This window comes from Salvelinus sp. IW2-2015, linkage group LG4q.1:29 (genome assembly GCF_002910315.2).
Source record: "Salvelinus sp. IW2-2015 linkage group LG4q.1:29, ASM291031v2, whole genome shotgun sequence".
NCBI lineage: Eukaryota > Metazoa > Chordata > Actinopteri > Salmoniformes > Salmonidae > Salvelinus > Salvelinus sp. IW2-2015.
Window position 1 is genome coordinate 19,753,774 of NC_036842.1, and position 27,568 is coordinate 19,781,341.

Sequence of the window (27,568 nt, forward strand, 5' to 3'; positions counted from 1 at the left end):
AGCTATATTATATTGTGTTATGCCAATGTTGATTATGTTTGGTAGGCTTTGGTTTGGAAGGCAGTGTTGATCTGTCCATGGTGCTGAATTGGTTAAACGACGTCATCTGTACTTCAGCCTCCTAAGTGAAAGAGGGCGACACACGCCTATTAACTACAATCAGAGTGCGCATCCCTGTAAAACACCGGTACCAAGTGCGCAGTCTCAACAGAACAATCGCTGCTAACTTTCCACAGGAGGCAGACCGTCGCTAACTTGCCCTTCTAAAATAATTAATTCCTTAAAAAGTAGGTAACGTTAATATGATACAAATAATGGTAATATAACGTGTAATTGAAATGTAACTACCATTGATTATTCCAATTAAATGTTATGAAATGGCATCTCAACTAGCTAAACTGCTTGTTAGCCAAAAAATAGCTAGCTAATCCTAGGCCCAATTGCTAGGCTGGCTGCTAAACAAACATTATAGCTAGGCTAGATAGATAGCTAGTTATGTTATCCAGAGAGGGTGGACACTGACTTGTTTTACTATTGCTGGCTAGTTAATGTTAGCTAGAAACCACATGCTACAAAAAGCACATAGCTAGCTATTTAGCTATTTTATCCATAGCGTCGTTGCTAAACGTAGAATGTACTGTATACTCAGCATGAAAACGTTAGCTGGATTAGAGGTTTATTGTGGATCAGATTATTATCAAACGCTTTGTTTTTCCTTGACCAAGATCCGGACCTGGCCCGAGAAGGTGTCGTCAACAGGCTTTTCTGCAAACAAGCACGGACACACGCAGTTTAGCATTAAACACCAACAACAGAACGCCGGAATGTTTAACCCACACCACCACCACCATCAGCAGCAGCAGCAGCAGCAGCAACAACAACAGCAACAGTTTCACCGTCATCTGCGGCAGCTTCAGCAACTGTTCCAGCAGCCCCCTCCACCGCCGCCGCCTGCGCCACCACAACCGCCTCCATCGCACCATGCACCCAGGCATCATCATCATCATCACCACCAAGGAGGACGGTAAGAAATGTGAACTCGAGGTCGTGGATCAGCAGGCCTACTAAGGAAATTGCCTCCACTATCAGAGTGCGCTCCGGGTCGTAAATTAATTAGAAGCGTTTCGTTCTAGGAGCGTTTAGCGCACTGGACGTTCTTACCGAGGAGAATATGGATGGCCAAGAGATTCTAATAATTTTACCCGGAACACGTTTTAACACCTTATAATTATCATTTTTCACTAGATTTTTTCATGTGTCAAATGTCATTTTTCTGTACACGTGATTTTTCTTCGCCTGTTCAGTGTGTGTTTACAGGTGATTTGAACATTTGGTATGGTCATCTTTACACGTGTTCATTACACCTGTTCAGTGTGAATTTACAGTTGTCTTTACAGGTGATTTGAATGCTTATTATGGGCACATTTTACACGCGTTCATTACACATGTTCAAAAACAACTTATTTTGTAGCTAACGTCACATTATTATTTTTTGTGTATGTATTTGTATGTATTGAAAAAAGGCGCATGTGTTTTTTCATTTGAATTAGCTATCCATCATTTTTCCTTGTCTGAAGTATCAAGCTAAGTATAAAATATTTTATAAAGTAATAATTATGACACTTTCCATCCACCAGATGGGATGGTTTTGTGAAAAGTATCGACTTTTCCAAACCACGTTTGTTTGATAAATAAATTAATGCAATAGTCACTATACTTTCCAAACCACATAGGCTGAATTAAAATGTTTTATAATGTATTTTACTATTGTTAACAATTTGGACCATATTTAGAAACATCTCCCTCCCTCCCTGAGTAAGCGACTCTTCACAACGGGCCTCATGTCAAACTCCCGGAAATTGAGTTGGGAGGGGCTACAACGAAATGTACCCGTTACTACACAGGCATTTAGAACTTGTGCTGTGGCACAATTTCATGCGTCTGAAAGTACGATATTCAAACATTCTAATCACCTGTAAATGCACACTGAACAGGTGCAATGAATGCTTGTAAAAATGCCCATAACAGGCGTTCAAATCACCTGTAAACACACTGGACAGGTGGGAAAACTCATGTGTACAAAAAATGACATTTGACACTTGAAAAAAGCAAGTGAGAAATTTGAATTACAAGTGTTAAGACGTGTTCCGGGTAAGACGATTAGAACCTCTTGGCCTTTCAAAGGAGAAGGGTTGATACTGCCGTTGTGAGGTAAGAACGCTCGGAAAGCACCCAAGCTAACTGGAAAGGGGTTACCTAGTCAGTTGTACAACTGAATGCCTTCAACTGAAATATGTCTTCCGCATTAACCCAACCCCTCTGAATCAGAGTTGCGGTGGGCTGCCTTAATCACCATCCACGTCTTCGGCGCCCGGGAAACGGAGGGTTAACTGCCTTGCTCAGCGGCAGAACTACAGATTTTTACCTTGTCAGCTCGGGGATTCAGTCCAGCAACCTTTCGGTTACTGGCCCAGCACTCTAACTGCCTAACATTGGCTATCTTGCTGGCTACTTCCAGACACAAATGAGAGAACACCTCACTTTGACCATTTTACTCACCCTAGCAGAGTTGGTTAGGCTGTTTTTATGTTAATAATTGTGCTTCTGGCAATTTGTTTTTTTTTGCCGACGTTTACTGATACCGGTCATATTCAACGGGTGTTGCACGTTCGTAGATTAATCAGTTATTCTGTGCTCTGGTACACTGACGAGTGCTTGACATCGGGGGTAGATGGCGTGAATTTACGAACAGACCCTTAAATGTAAGTGTGATTTGCTAGCAGCAGTTTTTGACAGTGGTGCCTGGAGAAGTTGCTATACTCTAATTTTGCAAGAACAGCCCGCCCGGCGGCGGAATGGTGCACTGTGTAAAAATTCTAGGTTTTCCTATAGTTTTAAGGTTTTCACTCTCAAAATGTATTTGTTTTATAGAAGAAAAAAATTGTTTTAAGTCACCAACAATGCTTATACCACACCAGCAGTGGCGACTCGTCATTCAGGGCAGGTGGCGCATACAAACGTGGTCTCTTTTTTTGCTTTCTTGAGTAAGGCCGTTCCAAAATGCAGGTGTTTCAGCTTAGCTCAGTGCTTTCTGTGGTGGTGGGGCAACCTTCAGAAAATACGGAGCATAGGGGTTGGTAATGTTTTCTAGTTACGGTGTGATTGGCACATTATTCTGTCACTCATGGGGACAGAACGTCATCGCAAATCTAAAGGTAGAGCTTGAAAATTCAAGCCTCTTGGGTGCTGCCAGAGTTACATTAGAAGTGCCCATCCAAGAAGGCGCAAGGTCATTGGCCACAGATAAAATGACATCAAATCACATATCTACAGTAGCATTGATTGGACTGATCATGTCAACATCATACATTCAAAATCTTAGCAAACTTAACATTCATCATGAATGAAGTCTACAATCTACAGGCAAATCCTTTTCAATCCTAGTCATATGAAGAGAAATTACAGATAAAATGTATCGGTGCTCATCGGCCATTGGACATAAACATTACAACAAGTTGGAAATCGCAAATTCAACATTGAGAGGTTTGGAAGGAATCAGTGGCTAACTGCAAGCATCTCAAAGCAACCGCTAGCCTGCTATTCAGAGGAGTGGGTGTGTGGTCCCAAGTCTGGGTTGAAGGGTATCTTTTCCAAGCTTAAAATTGGCCATGCTGTCCATCCAGCATGACTTCTGCTGTGCTCAAAACACCTCAACTGGGAAATCTAACTTCAATGAGTTCAAGACAACTGGGAACTCGGAAAAACAGTCATCTAACTCGGAATTTCAAGTCGGGAACTCTGGACTCTTTCTAGAGCTCCGACCTAAAGATCATTGACATTATCATGATTCAACCTTGTTTTTTCCCGAGTTCCCAGTTGTCTTGGAAGCACCATAAATCCCGAAAATGCCAAACTTTGATGACAACATTTTCCCATGAAGGACCGCCACCTTCCTGTTCAAGTGAGCAAAGCACAAGGTGAGTCCAAAAATGTCTTGTATGCTGCTGCATAAATAATGTAATATGCCAGGGAGATATGTACTGTCTGTAGCTAAGAAAGTAATACTAAGTGTATGTTTTGTAGTAAGCTGTTAGTACCCCATGTGTCTCACCCTAATAATTTGGTCCCTTTTCCCCTCATAATTTTGCCTATTGTTCTGACTTGGTGGTGCACATGTAGCCTGTTTTAGAGAAATGTAATCATCGATTATTGTAATAGCTTTCATTGTCTGCTTATGTGCACCCTTTATTTAAATTACGGTTCTGACTTGGTGTTCAGGGAGAATACTGTAAGAATGGCCCATGTTCTGAATTCTGTCGCTGTACATTTCAATAGTGCTGAACAAATAGTTACTGCCTTACAAAAGTATTCACCCCCATGGCATTTTTCCTATTTTGTTGCATTACAGCCTGTAATTTAACATTTTTTTAATTTTGGATTTCATGTAATGGACATACACAAAATAAAACAGAAGTGGTGTGTGCATATGTATTTACCCCCTTTGCTATGAATCCCCTAAATAACATCTGGTGCAACCAATTACCTTCAGAAGTCACATAATTAGTTAGATTGCACACAGGTGGACTTTATTTAAGTGTCACATGATCTCAGTATATATACACCTGTCCTGAAAGGCCCCAGAGTCTGCAACACCACTAAGCAAGAGGAACCACCAAGCAAGCGGCAATATGAAGACCAAGGAGCTCTCCAAACAGGTCAGGGACAAAGTTATGAAGAATTACAGATCAGGGTTGGGTTATGAAAAAATATCTGAAGATTTGAACATCCCACAGAGCACCATTATTCAAAAATGGAAAGAGTATTTCACCACAACAAATTTGCCAAGAGCGGGCTGCCCAACAAAACTCACGGACCAGGCAAGGAGGGCATTAATCAGAGGCAACAAACAGACCAAAGATAACCCTGAAGGAGCTGCAAAGCTCCACAGCGAAGATTGGAGTATCTGTCCATAGGACCACTTTAAGCTGTACACTCTACAGAGCTGGGCTTTACAGAAGAGTGGCCAGAAAAAAGCCATTGCTTAAAGAAAGAAATAAGCAAACACGTTTGGTGTTCGCCAACAGGCATGTGGGGGGCTCCCCAAACATATGGAAGAAGGTACTCTGGTCAGGTGAGACTAAAATGTAGCTTTTGGCCATCAAGGAAAACGCTATGGCGCAAACCCAACACCTCTCATCACCCGAGAACACTATCCCCACAGTGAAGCGTGGTGGCAGCATCATGCTGTGGGATGTTTTTCATCGGCAGTGACTGGGAAACTGGTCAGAATTGAAGGAATGATGGATGGCACTAAATACAGTGAAATTCTTGAGGGAAACCTGTTTCAGTCTTCCAGAGATTTGAGACTGGGACAGAGGTTCACCTTCCAGCAGGACAATGACCTTAAGCATACTGCTAAAGCAGCACGCACGTGGTTTAAGGGGAAACATTTGAATGTCTTGGAATGGCCTAGTCAAAGCCCAGACCTCAATCCAATTGAGAATCTGTGGTATGACTTAAAGATTGCTGTACACCAGTGGAACCCATCCAACTTGAAGAAGCTGGAGCAGGTTTGCCTTGAATGGGCAAAAGTCCCAGTGGCTAGATGTGCCAAGCTTTATAGAGACATACCCCAAGAGACTTGCAGCTGTAATTGCTGCAAAGGTGTCTCTACAAAGTATTGACTTTGGGGGGATGAATAGTTATGCACGCTAGTTATGCAAGTTTTCATTTTTTTGTCTTATTTTTTGTTTGTTTCACAAGAGAAAATATTTAGCATGTGTAAATCAAATGATACAACCCCCCAAAAAATAAATTTTAATTCCAGGTTGTAAGGCAACTAAATAGGAAAATTGCCATGGGGGGTGAATACTTTCACAAGCCACTGTATATTGACTACGTCCATCCTAGCTCGCTCATTAATGTCTTAATCGAAATTACGGATCGCCTCCTTTCTGCTCGTCGTCCCCTTATGCCATAATTTGTGCATCTTAATTGGCAGTAGAAACCACAATTCTTTAAGCAAGTCGGCAATATCATTTATTTTTTTTTAAAGGCAGTAAATGAGGCTGAATGAACTGTTTTGCTGCCAGACAAGGCTCCGCTGATAGCCAGATGTAGCAGTGGTAAGGTGTTGGTACTGCTTAATGTGGGTATGGTTTGTCACTGTTATGGTGCAATTAATGTGTTGGCTTTGCTGGCATGCCTCTTTTGAGTTTGCCCCAATAAGATTTACATGCTAAAATCACCACTGCACACCAGGATAACACATTTTAGGTCTGGGGAAGAAAGAAAATGGGGAAGGGTGTAGTCGCTTTTAATTCAATTGTGCACCTAGCAAGAGACAATTTGGCTAGTGGGTTTTCTGTACTGTAGGCTCCAATGTAGTTTAAATAAATACCCTACCAAATGATTCAAATCATTATGAAATTCTGCCAGGTAGGCCTACTTTGCAGTGAACATTTTTAATAGGGACGTTTTTTATCTGGAAAGCCTTTAGGGGCAGCAGGTAGCCTAGTGGTTAGAGCGTTGGACTATTAACCGAAAGGTTGCAAGATCGAATCCCCGAGCTGACAAGGTGAAATCTGTTGTTCTGCCCCTGAACAAGGCAGCTAACCCACTGTTCCTAGGGGGTCATTGGAAATAAGAATTTGTTCTTAACTGACATGCCTAGTTAAATAAAGGTAAAATAAAAAAAAATGTATATTCAAACAGAGCATGATGGCTGAGTTGTGCATCACAAAGATTCAACTGACTTGGGACCGAACTTTTTCAATGCTTTGCATACCTATTGTTGCCTTAGTTAGCATTTACTGGTATTATCATTAGTTGAAACATCTTTCCTACCCTACCGATGTTGTTCAATTCTGTGAGCTGCTCAATGCGACAACCAGTTAAGCGCTCTTGCGGGCAATGTTGCCTGATATTCCTCTGAAACTAGGTGTGTGCGGCATGGGTGAAATATATTTGCGATTGTGTAGGCTACTTTGTACATGATTTCTCTGTTGTACTACATAATTGATATGGCGTAAACCACATTTATATGCCTACATTTGCATTCAGGCCAGGTAGCCTAAAGGCCTACTTCTATGCGTAATCAGTGTCACGTCCTTACTCAACAGTGACAGTAGCTCTCCAAACAAGACAATGACTAAATTGACAACTCATAAATGGAATTAAATAAACCAAAACTTGTTTCTCACAAGTGTAGCATAGGTTGTGAGCTCTGCAAACAATGTGTCCACTCTGAACGGTAAGACTGGAATAATATATTGAATGCGTTATCAGAAGTTACTTTAAATGAACATTGTAGATTAGGAATGAACATTTTAAATGTACTACTGGTGATACATGTAATGGGGAATTGATATACACTAACAATCAAACAGACAATTCACACAATGAAGTTATGAAACAATGACTGAACAAATTGGCGGGAGAGCACGTTCTGGAGAGAGACGTGCATTTTAGCCACACTCCCCTTGGACTGTGCCATCCACACGGCCTCTGCAATGTATTAGTTTACTGAGATTGGCGTGAGTCAGACCGGTGTCTCCTGTACCATATATATTTGCTACTGCTCTACTAAAACAATCTTGGTCGACCAACAGCCCATCGACCAAAAAAATCTACCAGTCGACTAATTGGGGTCCGCCTTAGAAGTGAGTATACGCAATGCTCACTGAAAGAAAGAAAAAGTGTATACCCTCCACTACACCACTGGTTGCTGATATATCAGGCAGGTGGTGTGATATGTTTATCTTGGTTGAATTTTCCAGGGGTGCGTTCAGGTAATTAAACATTTCCCTACGTTCTGTAACGGTTTGTAAGACATGTTTTTTCCAGAAACGCAGCACAATGTTCTAAAAACAGTCTTTGATGTAGCTAAGTGTGGTGGTTATGGTGTGACCATTTGCAAAAACCTGTGCAGCACACCCCCATAATCACAAACTAATTCAACTGGGGTTTATTCACTAGGAAACAACCTGAAGCCAACAGAGGTAAAGAGAACTAAACGTGGAGGGACCTACCTGATTGTATCCAATAGAAACTCATGTTTTTGTTGCGAAACATTTTCCGTTTGGAGTAAAATGTTTCCATTGCAAAACATTTTGCTATCATTTGCTACAGTCTTCGTCTAAATTAATATACCCATGGTCATTCAGAACAGTATAGTTTCTGTTGAATAAACTGTTCTGTCCTGCTGAACGCACTCCACATTTTAATGTTTAAATAGTATTTGTTATTGAAATAAACGTGGCCAATTGTTTGACTTTGGCTGTATTGTGTGTAAATATACTGTACAAATATAAACGCAACGTGTCAAGTGTTGGTCCCATGTTTCATGAGCTGAAATTAAGATCCCAGAAATGTTCCATATGCACAAAAAGCTTATTTCTTATTTTGTGCAATGTGTTTAAATCCCTGTTAGTGAGCATTTCTCCTTTACCAAGATAATACATCCACCTGACACATGTGGCATATCAAGAAGCTGATTAAACTGGGGACAAAAGGCCCCTCAAATGTGCAGTTGTCACACAACACAATGCCACAGATGTCTCAAGTTAAGGGAGCGTGCAATTGGCATGCTGAGTGCAAGAATGTCCACGAGCTGTTGCCAGAGAATTGAGTTAATTTCTCTACCATAAGCCGCCTCAACATCGTTTTAGAGAATTTGGCAGTATGTCCAACCGGTCTCACAACCGCAAGAGCGTCTAAGACCAGCCACCCGGACTGCTGATGAAACTGAGGAGAATTTCTGCCGAATAAAGCCTTTTTGTGGGGGGGGGGGGGTCATTCTGATTGGCTGGCCCAGTTGTGTGAAATCCATAGATTAGGGCCTAATGAATTTATTTCAAATGACTGATATCCTTTATATGAACTAACTCAGTAAAATCATTGAAATTGTTGCATGTTTTAAAAAATATTTTTGTTAAGTATATAAATACTGCTTAGTAATGCCCATTCCCTCTGTTATGACCAGGGCCATGGCTGTACCAGGCCCTGCTCCTCCACCTCCCCGTGTGGTCAACCTGTCCACTCGGGCCTCCATCATGGCCCCCAACCCAATGTTACAAGGGGCTATAATGATGCAGCAGATGCAAGGTGAGCGCATTTCAGAATGTCAGAAAACTACCAATTTAAAAAAATCGGTACCATAGTACATAATTTTATCGACAGCTAGTGCGTACGTGAAAAAGCTTTCAGTTTCTCTGAACTGTTAACACTGATTGTAGAACGCCTTGTAGTTCCAAAGGCCACCTGATAGAAACTCTGGCACTACCCTACTGCTGAAAAACAGTGGTGGAAAAAGTACCCAATAGTCATACTTGAGTTAAAGTAAAGATACCTTAATAGAAAATGACTCAAGTGAAAGTCACCTAGTATTAAATACTACTTGAGTAAATCTAAAAGTATTTGGTTTTAAATATACTTAAGTATCAATTAAAAAAAAAATATATATCCTAAAATGTACTTAAGTATCATATTTCTTATATTAATTAAGCAAACCAGACGGCATAATGTTCTTGTTTTTGTAATTACAAACAAAGCATTTGTGTTGAGTGAGTCTGCCAGATCAGATGTAGTAGGGATGACCAAACATGTTCTCTTGATAAGTGTGTGTTTTGGACCATTTTCCTGTCCAAATGTAACAAGTACTTTTAGGTGTCAGGGAAAATGTATGGAGTTAAAAGTGCATTTTCTTTAGGAATGTAGTGAAGTAAAAGTTGTCAAAAATATAAATGGTAAAGTACAGATACTTTAAAGTACTACTTAAGTAGTTTTTTGGGGTATTTTTACTTAAATACTTTACACCAGTGCTGAAAGTTTTCCCACCCAATTATTCTTTTTCTACTCATCTCCTCCCACACTTTCTTCCTACCTCTATCTCTCCTTCCCTCCTGTCTCTGGCACTCCAGGTAGCATGCAGGGCTTTGCAGCGGTGAGTGGGCAGCAGTTCACCCAGTTCTTTGCTGCAGGGGCCCGGTCCTCTCTCATGGGCCCTGTACCCATGGGCATGTCCATCAAGACCCCCCACATGGGCTTCCCTGCACGACACTACCACCCCCACTCCCGCTACTACAACAACAACAACGTAATCAAACCTCTTAACTATGGATAATTACAAGGCACTGAGCACCCCTGTCTGAGCTTTCTTTTTGACAAGCTAACAGTTTTGTGTTTTACTCAGTTGTTAGCTAAGATTGTTTTGATACTGTGGGGCAAAGCTATGAGGAGACTTGATGACAATTGCTTATGGAAATACTGAATTGGTTAATATTATCTCTAACATTTGAGTCCTCTATACCTGTTGCATACGTTGGCTGTTGTTGATTGCTGAGAAAGCAGTTGAATAGTTAATCAAATGCCTCACCCTGTTCATGTAGGACTATGGATCACGGCAGCCGGATCGGAAGAGGGAAAATGAGCAGAGAGCTGTTGGGAGCACATTTAGCCGACCTGCAGCCAGCAGGACAGCAGGGGAAACCAATGATAAGGTTCTGAAAGGTAGGACCGTACCTGAACACTCACTGCTAGCTGGTGTTGCCATCTCGCGTTATCATTTGTTAGGGATTTTATTTGTATTTATTTATAGAAGCATGAAAAAGTTATTATTTATTTTTTTGGTTGCTTCCTCTCTTCCTATTTCTCCTTCTCTGTTTTTGAGTGGGTGTGAAACAGTAATTTTGTGGTTGGTACAGTAGCACATGACAGCCCTGTCTCCCTCTTCCTGCAGATGGAGGAGTGGGAGTGCCAGATGGACAGGCACAGCCTTCAGTGCAACCGGAGCCTGAGGAGCCGGCGTTGAAGAAGCAGAGGACAGAGGTGTAAGTAGTACTGTTTTGAGTTTGAATAAATGCTTTCCTCATGGGTCTTTGCATTTCATTTCAGCAAGCCATGACACCCACCATCTCAAATTGTTTTGAAGTCGTTTCTGTACTTAGAAACAGATTAGATTAGCATTCCTATAATGACATTTTGTTGCAATATAATTTAATATCTGAGAAATTAAGCTAATTGATAGTACCACAAGCCACCCATGGACCCTCCACGCTGGTGATGCATGGGTTAACTCATAACTGGGCGGGTTTCGGGTTATTAAATATTGTGTGGATGAAGGGCATGTAGGTGGTAGGCATGTTGACTAAAGAAAACAATACCTTACATTTATGGATTCATCATTCTTGTGAAATTTATATCTATAGCCTACATTGCGTTTTTTCTTTCATTATTTTAGGCTATCTGGCATTTAATGTGTAAGTAAGCCTATAATCTTTAGGGCCTAACTGTACGCGTGCTAAATAGCCTACATGCCAATCGCCTAATGCTTTTGGGAATGGGCAGAAACGGTTAACATCGATCCACGGAGGCAAAAATAACCATGTTAGAGTTTAATTCATTAAAAGAAAAGCTGCAAAATGGAGAGTTTACCATAAAGAGATGGGAGGGACAGAAAAGTAATGTTTGAAAGATTTGTAGAAGTGGTAAAAGAGGATGCTGGCATTGCTGGCTATGTTGTGTGACGATTGTGCTACTGTTTAATATTTTAGCAACCCATGCTTTGGTTTTGTTTACTTGGCCATTGTTTCAACTTTTTTTGAATTTGTCGCACAAATCCAATACCTAATATTAGCATTTTCGCACTTCATATCCAAATCATCTATAAGTAGCGTCATTGATTTACACAATCAATTTTGGGGGTACTTTAGGATGATTTTAACATGAAGCAGGAAAATTCTAATATAGGTATCATTGACTTGCTTTGGATTTGTGCAACAAATGCTTAAAAAAATGTATTTGAAACAGTGACAAACAACCAAAGCATTGTTTGCCATCATACCTTGTCAATAGACTGCTTACAGGGAAGAGAAACAATGTAATTTGGGTGAACTATCCCTTTAACATTAGGGGAATCTAACACATTTTTATTTCACTTAATAGCAGGAACAGCACCATTTAGTGGTCAGAACCTGGTAATATCAGAATGTAGGTTGGGACAGAAACCTAACAACTTAAATGAATAATTTCTCTGGACCAGGGGGGGGGCATCACCAAATTCACTGCGAATACATTGCATAGGATGAAGAAACAATACTCTAAGCTGCAGCATAGAAAACTGATACTGTATACTCGTTGTTGGTGGCTTTGACAATTGTTTTGGGATTACTCATTATTAGATTTATTTTATCGAATCTGAGGTTAGGTACTATATATCTAGTGATTATATGAATCCTAAAAATGAAAATGGCCAATTTGGGTGCAATTAATTAATTTCTCAGATATGAAGATATATTTCAACAAAGTAATGTTGTAGGAATGCTAGTCTCATCTGTTTCTAACTACAGAAACTATTTCAGAACAATCTGAGATGGTAGGTGTCAAGCCTCTTTCTTGTTTTGCTTACGTATATCTTCAGATTAGAATATCTAAATGCTGTGATGAGTCCTTGGAGAGTAGCAGCTAGTAGTGACATGTATCCTTTATTTCTCTCTATCCTTCTCTGTCCCAGGTTAGAGGAGACTGTGGAGCAGCCTCCTGAGACCGGCGGGGTCCTGAGTGCAGCAGAGTATCAAAGCCCACCGGTTGACTGCCAGCCTGGAGGTTGGTGTTCTCATACACTACATGACCAAAAGTAAACTCAGCAAAAAAGGAAACGTCCTCTCACTGTGAACTGCATTTATTTTCAGCAAACTTAACGTGTAAATATTTGTATGAACATAACAAGATTCAACAACTGAGACATAAACTGAACAAGTTCCACAGACATGTGAGTAATAGAAACATAATAATGTGTCCCTGAACAAAGGGGGGTCAAAAGTAACAGTCAGTATCTGGTGTGACCACCAGCTGCATTAAGCACTGCAGTGCATCGCCGCCTCATGGACTGCACCAGATTTGTCAGTTCTTGCTGTGAGATGTTACCCCACTCTTCCACCAAGGCACCTGCAAGTTCCCGTACATTTCTGGGGGGGAATGGCCCTAGCCCTCACCCTCCGATCCAACAGGTCCCATCCTCCGATCCAACATGCTCAATGGGATTGAGATCTGGGCTCTTTGCTGGCCATGGCAGAACACTGATATTCCTGTCTTGCAGGAAATCATGCTCAGAACGAGCAGTATGGCTGGTGGCATTGTCAGGATGAGCCTGCATGAAGAGTACCACATGAGGGAGGAGGATGTCTTCCCTGTAACGCACATCGTTGAGTTTGCCTGCAATGACGACAAGCTCAGTCTGATGATGCTGTCACACACCGCCCCAGACCATGACGGACTATCCACCTCTAAATCGATCCTGCTCCAGAGTACAGGCCTCGGTGTAACGCTCATTCCTTAGACGATAAACGCGAATCCGACCATCACCACTGGTGAGACAAAACCACGACTCGTCAGTGAAGAGCATTTTTTGCCAGTCCTGTCTGGTCCAACGACGGTGGGTTTGTGCCCATAGGCAGCGTTGTTGCCGGGGATGTCTGGTGAGGACCTGCCTTACAACAGGCCTACAAGCCCCCAGTCCAGCGCTTCTCAGCCTATTGCGGACAGTCTGAGCACTGATGGAGGGATTGTGTGTTACTTGTGTAACTCGGGCAGTTGTTGCAGAGCCTGGGCTCAGTGAGCCTGGGCTCAAACCAGGATCTAGTGGCACAGCTAGCACTGCGATGCAATGCCTTAGACCACTGCGCCACTTGGGAGGCCCCGGACAGACGATTTTTGCACGCTACGCACTTCAGCACTTGGTGGTCCTGTTCTGTGACCTACCTCTTCACGGAGAGCCGTTGTTGAAATAGCCGAATCCACTCATTTGAAGGGGTGTCCACATACTATTGTCTATAGTGTACCATTCCAGCAGCCATTCCAAGCCTCTTACTCCCACAGAGATACAGCCATATCTACAGAACACCATAGATGGGTTATCTCTGTGGCTTAAGCACTGGCCTTTCACCTTTTGGCTTGGTAGGACTAGTTCTCACCTGTTCTTTCCAATAACAGACTGTGTCATTCTGGAGGAGGGTGGGAGCACAGCTGAACCAGTGGCTGCAGAGGCAATGGAGGAGAGCAGAGCAGCCGAGGTGAGTTTTATTTGTTACAGAGGGCTTTACTGAAGCCCAAACCGTGATTGTAATGCAAGTTCAGATGGGTAGCTGGGCACTGATTTTTGCTCACAGAAAGTGATAAGATGACCTGATCTGAGGGCCCTCCTTGTGTATGAGCAGGTTCAGAGTGGAGTGTCGGCCATGCCAGCCTCTGAGCAGCTGAGTGGTGAGAGCCAGGCATTCACTCCAGGCCTGGAGGACATGGCAGAGGGCAAGGCTGCCCCAGGGGCATTGGAAAGGGGGCAGGAAGAGGGCAAGGAGGGGGGTGATGCTGCCAACAAGTTCTATTGCTACATCTGCACTCTGGCCTGTCACAACCAGCAGGTAGAGTACCCCCTGAGGGTGTAGAGTGGAATGTTTGTGTTTGAATGGTCCAAGGCAAGCACTCAGCTTGACCCTTCAGCGACCCTGTTAGTCAAGTTCATTAGCTGCCACATAGTTGAGCTGTCAGCCCGAGGCTAGTGAGACAGGAATCCCTCTGTGTCATATCTCTGCGTCCCTCTCTTTACATCTCGCTGTATCCCTCTCTCTCTTCCTCATTAGGACTTCCAGAGCCACATGAACGGCCTGGCCCACCAGCAGAGGATGATGGAGATCCAACACATGTCCAGCGCCTGTCTGGTCACCCTGATGCCCCGTGTCCAGGAGTCACTGCAGGGAGGCTGTGGAGACAGCTCCTCCAAGGACGGGTCAGTACTAGTGTATGTTGGTGACAGGTAAATGGGATTTAAGTAAGACCCAATAATTTGGCGATAGGTTCCGAATGAAACAAAACTGACTGAAACAGGAAGGGTCTGCCTAAAATTGTCCAGTAAGAAACACTTGTTTTCCGTTAAAATTTTGCTATAGTTTGTCTTTGTGAATATGACCCAGATGGTCATCAAATCACATTTTATTGGTCACATGCACATGGTTAGCAGATGTTATTGCGAGTGAAGCGAAATGCTTGTGCTTCTAGTTTCGGCAGTGCAGCAATATCAATCTAGAATAACTATCTTCAAAGTAATGACTCAGGACGTCGGGTTTGAAATGAAAACTTATTTTAGTAATACTACTTGTTCACGTTACATTTAACAACTTTTAGATTCTACAAAACAATAAAAGAAAGTTGCTAGTGAAAGTCAGGATAATCACTTGTACATAACTGGGCGTTCGCTCTATTTCCTGTTGCAAGGCATTCTGGAACTTGCAGTCAATAGCGTAATCCAATACAACAGATATGTATGTAGTTATCTCAATCTCCAACACATGAATTCTAATACAATTACGTATGTAAATAACTAAAGAAAATATCTTTAGATACAGCTCAATAAATTAACTGTAAACATTAACTCTGTAACCCATTAAAGTTACAACAATCAACAAGTAATCTAACAATTCCACAACTACCTAATACAAACAAATCAAAGGGATAAAATAAGAATATATACATAAATATATGGATGAGCAATGACAGAGCGGCATAGGCAAGATGCAATAGATGGTATAAAATACAGTATATACATATGGGATGAGTAATGCAAGATATGTAAACATTATTAAAGTGGCATTATTAAAGTGACTAGTGATCCATTTATTTCAAGTCTGTATGTAGGCAGCAGCCTCTGTGTAAGTGATGGCTGTTAGAAGCTGTTTTTCAGTTCCTGGTCCCAGCTTAGATGGACCTGTACTGACCTCGCATTCTGGATGGTAGTGGGCTGAACAGGCAGTGGCTCGGGTGGTTGTTGTCCTTCATGATCTTTATGGCCTTCCTGTGGCATCGGGTGCTGTAGGTGTCCTGGAGGGCAGGTAGTTCGTCCCCGGTGATGCGTTGTGCACCCCCCTCTGGAGAGCCCTGCGGTTGTGGGCGGTGCAGTTGCCGTACCAGGAAGTGATTCAGCCCGACAGGATGCTCTCAATTGTGCATCTGTACAAGTTTTAGGTGACACGCCACATTTTTTTTTCAGCCTCCTGAGGTTGAAGTGGGTGGTCTGTGTGGGTGGACCGTTTCAGTTTATCCGTGATGTGTACGCAGAGGAATTTAACTTTCCACTCATGTAGCTGCGTGTGTGTACCACAGAGAGAAGAAACCCGGGCCGCAGCTTTGGTGTGCTACCTGCAAAATCCACTACACCAGTACAGTCATGGTGCACCGCAGGACCAGGGAGCACAAGCTGGCCAGCCGCACCTCCAACCCCTCCTGTACCGTCTGCAAGAGGCACTTCAGGAGCCCACTCCTGTTCCTGGAGCACATGCAGTCCCAGGGGCACAAGCAGAGAGTTGACGAGGTGTGTGTGTACTCATCTCTGCCTCGGCAGCTTGAAAATCCAATAAATGTATTACATTTTTGGAGTCCCTAGTGGCCCCTTATTTCCTACGTACAGTATGCACTACTTTTGACGAGCCCTATGGTCCCTAGTCAAAAGTAGTGCACTAAATAGGGAATAATAGGGTGCCACTTGGGCCGCAACCCCTGTCAAACCATTCCCTCCTTATTCACTGTTCTGTGCTCCTCTCATTACAGCTTCGGGAGGAGGGGGGGCCAAAGGCCTTGGCTGAACTGGTTGCCATGGACGCACAAGGCTGCTTTGTAGACGATGGAGACGAGGAGGAGGAGGAGGAGGCATGCGAGGAGGAAGAGGGGGACGAAGAGGAAATGGAAGATGGCGGCGAAGGCAGCTCCCATGGGAAGGTTAGGCATATGCGTGTACACGCCTTGTCACACATGGGGATGGGCATTTGATTATTTCTTTTTACTGTTATAGTACTCACATTATTTTTCGGGAATGGAAAATATATACACTACCGTTCAAAAGTTTGCGGTCGCTTACAAATTATTTTTTTCTGGAATATCTACATAGGTGTACAGAGGCCCATTATCAGCAACCCTCACTCCTGTGTTCCAATGTCACGTTGTGTTAGCTAATCCAAGTTTATAATTTTAAAAGGCTAATTGATCATTAGAAAACCCTTTTGCAAGTATGTTAGCACATGAAAACTGTTGTGCTAATTAAAGAAGCAATAAAACTGGCGTTCTTTAGACTAGTTGAGTATCTGGAGCATCAGCATTTGTGGGTTGGATTACAGGCTCAAAATGGCCAGAAATAAAGTACTTTCTTCTGAAATTCGGCAGTCTATTCTTGTTCTGAGAAATTCCATGTGAGAAATTGCCAAAAAACTAAAGATCTCGCACTACTCCCTTCACAGAACAGTGCAAACTGGCTCTAATCAGAGTGGGAGGCTCCAGTGCACAACTGAGCAAGAGAACAAGTACATTAGTGTCTAGTTTGAGAAACAAACGCCTCACAAGTCCTCAACTGGCAGCTTCATTAAATAGTACCTGCAAAATGGACAAAAAAAATGTTTTTCTTTAAAAACCAAGGACATTTCTAAGTGACCCCAAACTTTTGGACGGTAGTGTATATTTTTAGAACATAAGGGCAAGTCCCACACTGGGAAAAATGTGCATTTATCTATATCCCAACAGTGCACAACAATACCTAATTTATCATAACCATTACAGATAGCAAATCCTGATTGCTAAATTGCCTCGTATATTCAGTCAAGAAAACAACTACTGCGATTTAAGATTCGGGGCTCAGTTTGGTGTGTTGAATTTTATTTTCTGGTTTACGAACCAAAATCTGTCTTTTCGATATTGGCCTACTGACATGTGACATTGTTTATTATGCCTGTTCTTTGGAATTTTCTAAATGGATAAAAAATTCCACATTGAACAGTGCATGGGGATGAATTACAGCCACTGCATCTGTTTTGTGAGTAGGCCTAGGCTTAATGAAGCTGATGAAAATATGCTCTTTGAAAAAGACAAACTAATGTTTTTGCATATTTCCATTGTGGAAACCTGTATGTTTAGGGGATTTATATCCTAGACTAATTAATTGTAAATGGCACTAGCAGTTCGCAAAGTAGCCTAATATATAGGCAAAAAATTGAATTGATGCAATTATTCCAAAACTGCAGCTTGTTGGAACACATTTCCCAGCTTCAGTCAATCATTTGGGATGGAATGTAGCTTGTGTCTTTGTTTTATTTTTTATACCCACCGTTTTTTAGAAGCATTTATTTCTGTAGGCATAATGGGACCCTGTGTAGCAGGAGCAGTCGGAACACGAGTGAGACATTGAGAGGAAAGGGAATTCTTTTATTTAATTTTTATGTGCCCCGCAAATGCACATGTACAAATGGAACACTAGTCAAAGCAAATGAACTTTGTCTTCAAGACAACACTTTCCTTTTTCTTTTTAGTTTTATAGTATATATTTATTTTTTTTAATGGGGGGGAAAAAAGTGATCTCTGGTTAGAGTTTTGATGTCCGTTCGCGTACTCATGCCTTTCCCTAGTCACACCACGTCTCTTTTCCAGCTCTTGCTTTCTCCCATGCGCACGTTCTCTTTTTTTCCCCCAGCATCAATATTGGAGAAATGTTAGGAGACATATTATCTTCCTGGAACTTCTGTATATCGTTGTTGGTAATGGATCTATTTGGTAATGTGTGTATTTGGTGTGGCAGGATGTCTGGCCGACCCAGATGGAGGTGGCTCTACTAGAGGACGTAGATGAAGAGGAGGAGTTTGACCCTGACACGGTGTACGGTGAGTGACACACCCTACACGAGGACACGCACTGTCTGAGTAATTACACAAGACTCACTGACTTGCCATAGTCAAATGAAAGCCATTCATAATCAGTCATTAGTACATGTTATACATTTAGCTATATATTGCACATTATGATTTTGTCATGTGTGATTCTGTTGTCATTGACTTACCTCTCTCTGCTTGTCTCCCAGGTTCTAGCTTTGTGGTTCCTGTGGCTGGGTTCCTCTGTAGACTCTGCCAGCAGTTCTACCATTTTGAGTCCTCAGCCCGCCACTTGCACTGCAAGTCACTCAAACACTTTGAGAACCTCAAGGTTGGTTGTATAATCACATTTCTTGTGTATGGTTGTGTATGATTTAAGACACCGCTCATCAAATTAACAGGTTTGCCTGTCTGTTGTAGTCATCTCCTTTATTTCCTATGTGTTTTTTGCCTTCTCTCCCCTACAGAAGTACAGGGCCTTGCGTAGCCAGAAGGATGGGACAGTGGAACCTACTCCCATAGACGGTACGGACGGAGATTCAGAGTGTGATAGTAACCACACTGTCTCAGATTCAAACAGCCTGCCTTCAGAGCTCCTCAGCAGCCCTGCCTTACTGCAGCCCACCATCTCCATCACCAGACTGAGGCCCTCCAGACCCTGCCCTGAACCCCAGAACAACACTCCCTCAGCTTCATCCCTGAAGGACCTCACCACCACCAGCAGCACTGTGGGGACTCCGGCTCAAGCCTCCCCAGAGAAGCAGAGCCCAGTAAACCCTGAGGACGAGGAAGAAGAGCCAACCCCAGAACAAGCACCAGTCACAGATGAGGAAGAGCCAACCCCAGAACTAGCACCAGTCACAGATGAGGAAGAGCCAATCCCAGAACTAGCACCAGTCACAGAAGAGGCAGAGGAGGAGCCAGCACCAGTCGCAGAGGAGGAGCCAGTCATGGGAGAGGCAGAGAAAGCGCCAGTGGCAGTTGAGGAAAAGTCAGCCCCAGTCACAGGAGAGGAAGAGGAGGCAAAGGCAACTGCTCCAGAAGAGAAGACGAGCAAAGGGAAAGCCAAGGGCCCATCCAAAAGGAAGTCTGGGAGGACAACACGGAGACGTTGAGAGAGAAAGAAAGCAGGAGAAAGAGAGAGGGATGGAGAGTGAGAGCGGAAGAAAGAAATAATATCCAGTACAATCGCTACCCTAGGACAGGGTACATTAGTTTGGGACAGGGTCCCCCGCCTCCTCTTCTGTATAGCTCAATAGACCTGGCAACTCAAAACCGGTGATCCTCTAACCTATATTTGTAGGTGTTTCATTTTTTAATAACACAACTAGATAGAAATGACTAACGTGCATTCAGTGGAACCTGACTGAAGAGAATTATGCGGAAACAAATTGTGGATGTGTGTGTTGCTGTCATAAAGTGTGGAAAGGGTCAAATGAAGGTCCGTTTTAGTTTATACATGTTGTGTTCTAGTTAGTTAAATGTCTAACTCAACACATTGTTGCCAGGTTTAGGAAGGGAGTGGTGTTTTAGTCCAGGAACTGAATGAATCATTATAGCAGGCGACTTATCTGAAAATATTTTGTGATGGGGGTGGGAAGTTAAAAAGTAAATGATACTGTTTGAATGTCGAGTAACTATGAACCTTGATTTGATCCTAGCTTTGTTGAAGTGCTATTGTCATTTTTTACACATTCTCTGAACTGTTCTGGAGATTTCCTTGATGTGAGCAGGTGAGGGGATTGGTTAGAGGGGGGTTTCAAAGGGGGAAGTCTTAACTGCTTGGTCTATTTAGCTCAGATACAGCCTGAGCTGCTGCTTTCCCCTCACTATACTGCTAAATATATTTTAATTGACTTGTTTAGCTCTTTAACCCCTTGATTGCTGAAACTGCCTACATCCCACTGGTATCGCTCCCAATTTGCACCTGAACCTCCATAAGGCTGTGCGATGAGCTCATGGTTTTGACAAGACTAAATTATAGATCATTAGTGTTCCTGCAATGTTAGGAAGCAAAGCATGATTTTAGTGAGCTTTGAATATAGCTGTTCTTAACCACTCATAATGTTCTATTATAACAGTTGTCTAACAGAACTTGACAACTCCTGAGACCATAAAACTATCCTTTTAGATGTGGCTGGAATAGGGAGAACACATTGGCCTAGAATTGATCCTCTTTGCCATAGTTTGTTCTCAAGAGACAACCAGTTTTATTCAAAGTTCAGTGCGCACTCTTTTCTTCCCCCTCACAGTTGGAAGCATTTGGCCTACCTATTGTCAGCTAATACAATGAGGAATTTCCAAACCCTGTCACCCCATTTTAATGTTCATATTTTCAAAATTCCTGAACTGAAAAATGTTGCATTAACAAGCTTACGCATCACAAACATGACATTGTAAAATAGTTGAGTAGTTTTGTGCTGGTTTTCCATCCTTTAAAAAAATAATTGTTGGTACTTATTTTTTATTTTTTATCACACACCTTGTTAGCTCTGTTACACTGGACTAGTAAGAGTCATTTCTTTTGTTTAAGTGTCTGTACAAGTGACATTGCATGGCAGTTGTGACTGTTCACATTGGTAACATTAATATCAAGGTTATTATCAAAAATATTGAAGTGGTATGGATGGACTTGGAGTTTTTCATAACAATGAGACCTGACCTGGAGAAACTAAGGCTGCGTTTAGTCAGGCAGCCCAATTCTGATCTTTTTTCACTACGTCCGTGTCTACACTTGACACTTGCATGCCACTTCAGTTATTAGAATATGAAGTATGCATTGAAGCGACAGGTCTAGATAAACAAAAGTCGCATTGTGGTTGGAATTGTTTAGATCTGGCTGACTGCCTCAGGTGGTGGTCAGAGACTCATTGTGTGGATTTCTCAGTCTTTTTGCAATCAGGCTACCAAACGTGAATACAGTGGGCAATGTCACAGCACTCTGCCCACAAATCTCCAGAAAATGTATGTTTTGGCAGCAAGAGACACCTTTTTTCATTAAATGGAGGAAATGCGTTCCTAGCGTGAGGAATGTGTTTGCTGGCTTCATAAATGTTAGCCCACCAGCTTATTTGGAGTTATAACCTGTTTGCAATCCCTTTTAGCTTTGCTTGCTAGCTTGCTGGCTAATTAGCTACAGCAGTTGGTTACTGCCATCAAGTTGTCAGATTTAGCCTGTTCCAGCGTTTGAAGAAAAAGGGAATCCTGTGACACAATGTGGACGTGTTCAGAATTCCATGATCAGAACTCCATGTTCAGAATACAAAAGTAGCATGAACTGTCATGTCTAGACACGGCCTAATTGGTCTTTAAACCAATCAGCTCTGAAAAATATCTGATGTGAAAAAATTCTGTGATTGGTCAAAAAAACAATTTAGTGGGCGGGGGGATTGGACGTCCAAACGCAGCCTAACTGGTCAGGAAACTCTTTTCTTTGGGCACGGAGAATGAAGTGTCTTTTCCCCATTGATAGTCAATTAGTGTAGAAGTTGTTTCTTTTTTTTCTCACGCATATCTTGTTAGCTCCAGTACACTGGAATAGTAGACTGCGTATAGACGGGCAGACCAATTCTGATATTTTTTCCTCTATATGGACCAATCGCATCTTTTCAAAGCGGATCTGATTGGACAAAAGACCAATTAGGGAGGGGGAAATATCAGATTTGGGCTGGATGTCCAAATGCAGCCGTAGTCATTGTCATTGAGTAGAATTGTCTGTACAAACATTGCATGGCAGAGTTGTCGCCTTACAAATTAGTAACATTAATATCAACGCTATCAACAATAATGAAATGAAAAAATGATACGACTTGGGAGTTTTTCATAACCATGAGACCTCAGCGGGGTAATCTAACTGGTCAGGAAAATCTCTTGGCTCCAGGCACAGAGAAGGAAGTGTATTTTACCTAGTGGTAATAAATGTGTAGCAGTCAAAGTTACAGAAACTGAGAAGCAGCAGTTCTGATTTTGAAGTACACCAACAGAAGAAATTGAATGATTCACCAGCTTGTGATCTATTTAATTGACGAGACGTGGATAACTATTTGTCACTGGCCTCTTGGTGAGAGGAGACCTGAATATAGGATAATTGTTCATAAGTTATAGACAGAACTACATAAGACCGAATCAGGTAATGTAGCACTCCAGTTAAGAGTCCCCAATCACAGCCACTGTATTTTTTTTCAAGGAACATGTAAGGAATAAGTCTCTCCCAGATGATACTGATGCTTTCAGTGAATGGGCAGTTGTTTTTATTAGTTCACTTGTACAGAGGAAGAGCAGATGCATAGACTGTTTACACAGGCAGCCCAATTTTCAGAGATGATCTTAGTCAAAATACCAATTAGATCAGAATTGGGCTAACTGTGTAAACAAACCCATATTGGCTTTGATGAAAGCAAGCTCATTTGTCTTCTAGTCTCTGCTTTGCGTCCCACTGAAATATTATAAAGGACCAGAGCATGACGGAAAGGGTCATTTATGTGAAATTTCAAACAGCTGTATGTTTCTTAATGTATTTTTATTCTACAAATGACAAACCGATGAACAAGAGTGTTTTCTAGCAGCTGGAAGTTTCATGTATTTTTGGGGTGTTTTCTGTATTGGTCATTTTAATTTATAATAATAAAATTTGACAATTGCCTCACTGATTATTAAATATCACATTGTTTTAAAGAGCTAGTTCTTGACGTTAGTGATTCAAGATGTCACACTCAGATACTTAACAGTAACATTCAATATACTATTTTTATATCCGACAAAGAAAAACAGATTTGGGAAAAAGTGGAACACAAACACAATCTCTTCTTGCATGTCACAGAAAAATATTCACCAATCAAAGCTCACATATTTTTGGGAGTATTGCCCCACAGAGGTTAACTTTGCTGCTTACCTACCACCAGTGTATTCATTACATCTTACAACAGAACCCGTTTACCATCTTGGAGCCAAACATAGCAAATGAAACAGGGAGGGACCTACCTGAATTTGTGCAATAGAAAATTGTTTTTGTTGCAAAACGTTTTGGAACAGAAACCAATTCGGCAAAAATGAATCAGCTTATTCTGCATGCTTTACACCCCACACCAAGCACATGGATAAATAAGTACTAATCATGGGGGCAATTGAGGACTATACGGATAGCTAAGCTGAAACATTGGTATACATAGTAAGTGGTGATGGTGGCATAAACTAGTCACTTCAACACAAAGAATGTACTCAGCGTTTGGCTCTTACTTAACTAAGCAGGAACCATCTTAAAAGTTCAACAGCTGGGTATCGATTAAAACTATAGTTTAGTGGAGGGTTCATAAGTGCTACATGAAAGGGACAGAGAAGGGAAAATCCTATCATGCTTAAGTGTTACCACATGAACACTTGAGGAAAGGAAAGATGCTCATATAGATTGGACTGTTTTGTATAACATTGAGTAGTCCAGCTTTATCCTCTTCGCCCTTCTCCCCTTCAGAGGCCGGAGAATCCTTGTCTGGGGACAGTTGATCCTCTCCTGGGGGTGTATCGGTGCTCAGCTGAACTCTGAACTCCTGCCAGGCCGATTCCAACAGTTCATTTAGTTTGTCATTCAGTGAGTTGTTGCGTTCCTCCAGGTCATCAAGGCAAGAGTTGATCTGATCCAGCAGTGTTGATGGCTACATACTCTCCCAAAAGAGAGTGATATGAGAACAGCAAAGATGTGCAATTCCTAACAGACAAATACAGACACCCTATTGGCTTATGTCACAGCTGTGAATGACAACACACACAGTTTTGTGTTATTATCCTTGTGGGGACCAAAACATTTATTCCCTTTCTAAATCCTATTTTTCCTCATGGGGACTGGCGAAATGTACCCACTTGTCCGAATGTTCCTTGTTTTACTATCCTTGTGAGGACTTATTGTGAGGTACCCACAAGGATAGTTAAACAAAAAAAATGCACACTATCTCTTAAATCACAGCCGCAGAGATGATGCTTCCGTGATGACATCTGAAACATATCGGTATTACCTGAATTCATCTTCATCGTTGATGATGCCACCATCAGTTGAGATGTTAGGATCTCCATTTGGTCCAGACATACAGTGGGGCAAAAAAGTATTTAGTCAGCCACCAATTGTGCAAGTTCTCCCACTTAAAAAGATGAGAGAGGTCTGTAATTTTCATCATAGGTACACTTCAACTATGACAGACAAAATGAGCGGAAAAAATCCAGAAAATCACATTGTAGGATTTTTAATGAATTTATTTGCAAATTATGGTGGAAAATAAGTATTTGGTCACCTACAAACAAGCAAGATTTCTGGCTCTCACAGACCTGTAACTTCTTCTTTAAGAGGCTCCTCTGTCCTCCACTCGTTTCCTGTATTAATGGCACCTGTTTGAACTTGTTATCAGTATAAAAGACACCTGTCCACAACCTCAAACAGTCACACTCCAAACTCCACTATGGCCAAGACCAAAGAGCTGTCAAAGGACACCAGAAACAAAATTGTAGACCTGCACCAGGCTGGGAAGACTGAATCTGCAATAGGTAAGCAGCTTGGTTTGAAGAAATCAACTGTGGGAGCAATTATTAGGAAATGGAAGACATACAAGACCACTGATAATCTCCCTCGATCTGGGGCTCCACGCAAGATCTCACCCCGTGGGGTCAAAATGATCACAAGAACGGTGAGCAAAAATCCCAGAACCACACGGGGGGACCTAGTGAATGACCTGCAGAGAGCTGGGACCAAAGTAACAAAGCCTACCATCAGTAACACACTACGCCGCCAGGGACTCAAATCCTGCAGTGCCAGACGTGTCCCCCTGCTTAAGCCAGTACATGTCCAGGCCCGTCTGAAGTTTGCTAGAGAGCATTTGGATGATCCAGAAGAAGATTGGGAAAATGTCATATGGTCAAATGAAACCAAAATAGAACTTTTTGGTAAAAACTCAACTCGTCGTGTTTGGAGGACAAAGAATGCTGAGTTGCATCCAAAGAACACCATACCTACTGTGAAGCATGGGGGTGGAAACATCATGCTTTGGGGCTGTTTTTCTGCAAAGTGACCAGGACGACTGATCCGTGTAAAGGAAAGAATGAATGGGGCCATGTATCGTGAGATTTTGAGTGAAAACCTCCTTCCATCAGCAAGGGCATTGAAGATGAAACGTGGCTGGGTCTTTCAGCATGACAATGATCCCAAACACACCGCCCGGGCAATGAAGGAGTGGCTTCGTAAGAAGCATTTCAAGGTCCTGGAGTGGCCTAGCCAGTCTCCAGATTCTGTCTCTTATACACATCTAGATGTGTATAAGAGACAGGTCTAAAGGAGATCTGCATGGAGGAATGGGCCAAAATACCAGCAACAGTGTGTGAAAACCTTGTGAAGACTTACAGAAAACGTTTGACCTCTGTCATTGCCAACAAAGGGTATATAACAAAGTATTGAGATAAACTTTTGTTATTGACCAAATACTTATTTTCCACCATAATTTGCAAATAAATTCATAAAAAATCCTACAATGTGATTTTCTGGAATTTTTTTTCTCATTTTGTCTGTCATAGTTGAAGTGTACCTATGATGAAAATTACAGGCCTCTCTCATCTTTTTAAGTGGGAGAACTTGCACAATTTGTGGCTGACTAAATACTTTTTTGCCCCACTGTATGGTTGTTGACTTCTTCTTCTGAGGTTTAACGGCGGTTGGCATCCAATTTGTTTCATTACCGCCACCTACTAGACTGGTGTACAACTCCATTATACTTTGCTTGAAAAATAAAAATGTACTAAATAAATAACCTACCATCTAACACTACACTCACTAATTTCAAAATTATATAAAATTAAATGAACACCACCCTACTCCACTAATTAAATGTATTTATTCCTACCTCATGCCATCATCCTGAAAGGATGGGACGTCACCACTTAACACACCCTGTAACTCTTCTGATGTCAAATCTCGCACACACAAATACCTCTCTGCAGCTGCCACCACAACCTCAATTTTCCCGAGACTTCCGATCCATCCCTTCAGTACAATGTGACAACTAATGCACTACTCTAACCCTGGAAACCTCAACCTACCTCTCTCGCAAGGGACATTTCTGATCCCCAGCAGTGGCGGTTCTAGACCATTTCAACTGGGGGGGGGCCAAGCTGGGGCCAGTTGTGCTGTTAGAGGGGCCAGTTACATTAGCCGTTATTGTTGTCATATCGTTTTCTTCACTGCATTGCAGGCAGTGTTCCGCGTTGCCACTGTCTAATAATGGATGTAAAAAAAGAACGATAGCAAAAATTAGTTATGTAGGGGGTCCAAAATGGTTGTCACTGGGGCACTGCCCCCCAGAACCGCTAGTGATCCTCAGCTCCATGGGCACACAATTAACATATTCCGCTACTTTCCCCAATACTACACATTCCTTTGTCTCATGCCCTTCTGCACATTTCTCACAACTTGGACCCTCCCTCATACACACTGCTGCCACATACCCATAAGCTTGACACCTGTAACATCGTAATGTATTCGGCACATCGCTCGTACAGGATTACTTATATATCCAAACTTTGTCGGGCAAAGACTCAACTTCAGAAGAACAGACAATGACTTCCGTTTCCCCACCCTGTCTGCGTCGCATCAAACGACGATCATCACATACACCGGGAATCTTTCCCCTCAGCTGGTCAACTTGTATATTTACTGCTACCCCTGTTATCACTCCTTTCATTGGTGCCCTTTTCTTGAGAACGAAACAATTTACTTTTCTTGCCCTCATTCGTTTTACTCCGAGCGCATTCTCCCTCTGCCTCACAGAAACACAAACAGTTATCACTAGACCACTTCTAGTTACCATCACCCAACTCTTTTTTTCACCCAGCGTGAAACCACAAATGGATCAGCCAAAAGG

General features: G+C 42.2%; 1 protein-coding gene and 1 pseudogene across 1 annotated transcript; one reads left to right on the forward strand and one right to left on the reverse strand.

Annotated features, from left to right (window-relative positions):
* Window positions 1–177: 177 nt before the first annotated feature.
* LOC111961601 (cip1-interacting zinc finger protein) lies at window positions 178–23,322 on the forward strand. The gene is made up of 15 exons (XM_023984001.2): window positions 178–287; window positions 726–1,024; window positions 8,984–9,105; window positions 9,921–10,096; window positions 10,389–10,509; window positions 10,739–10,829; window positions 12,512–12,603; window positions 13,990–14,069; window positions 14,214–14,417; window positions 14,637–14,782; window positions 16,153–16,360; window positions 16,597–16,764; window positions 18,608–18,689; window positions 18,887–19,008; window positions 19,145–23,322. Exons 2-15 carry the CDS (start codon window positions 825–827, stop codon window positions 19,790–19,792), a joined length of 2,460 nt encoding a protein of 819 aa, XP_023839769.1. The 5' UTR covers window positions 178–287; window positions 726–824; the 3' UTR covers window positions 19,793–23,322.
* Window positions 22,553–25,935, reverse strand: LOC111961602 (bublin coiled-coil protein-like; annotated as a pseudogene).
* Window positions 25,936–27,568: the final 1,633 nt, after the last annotated feature.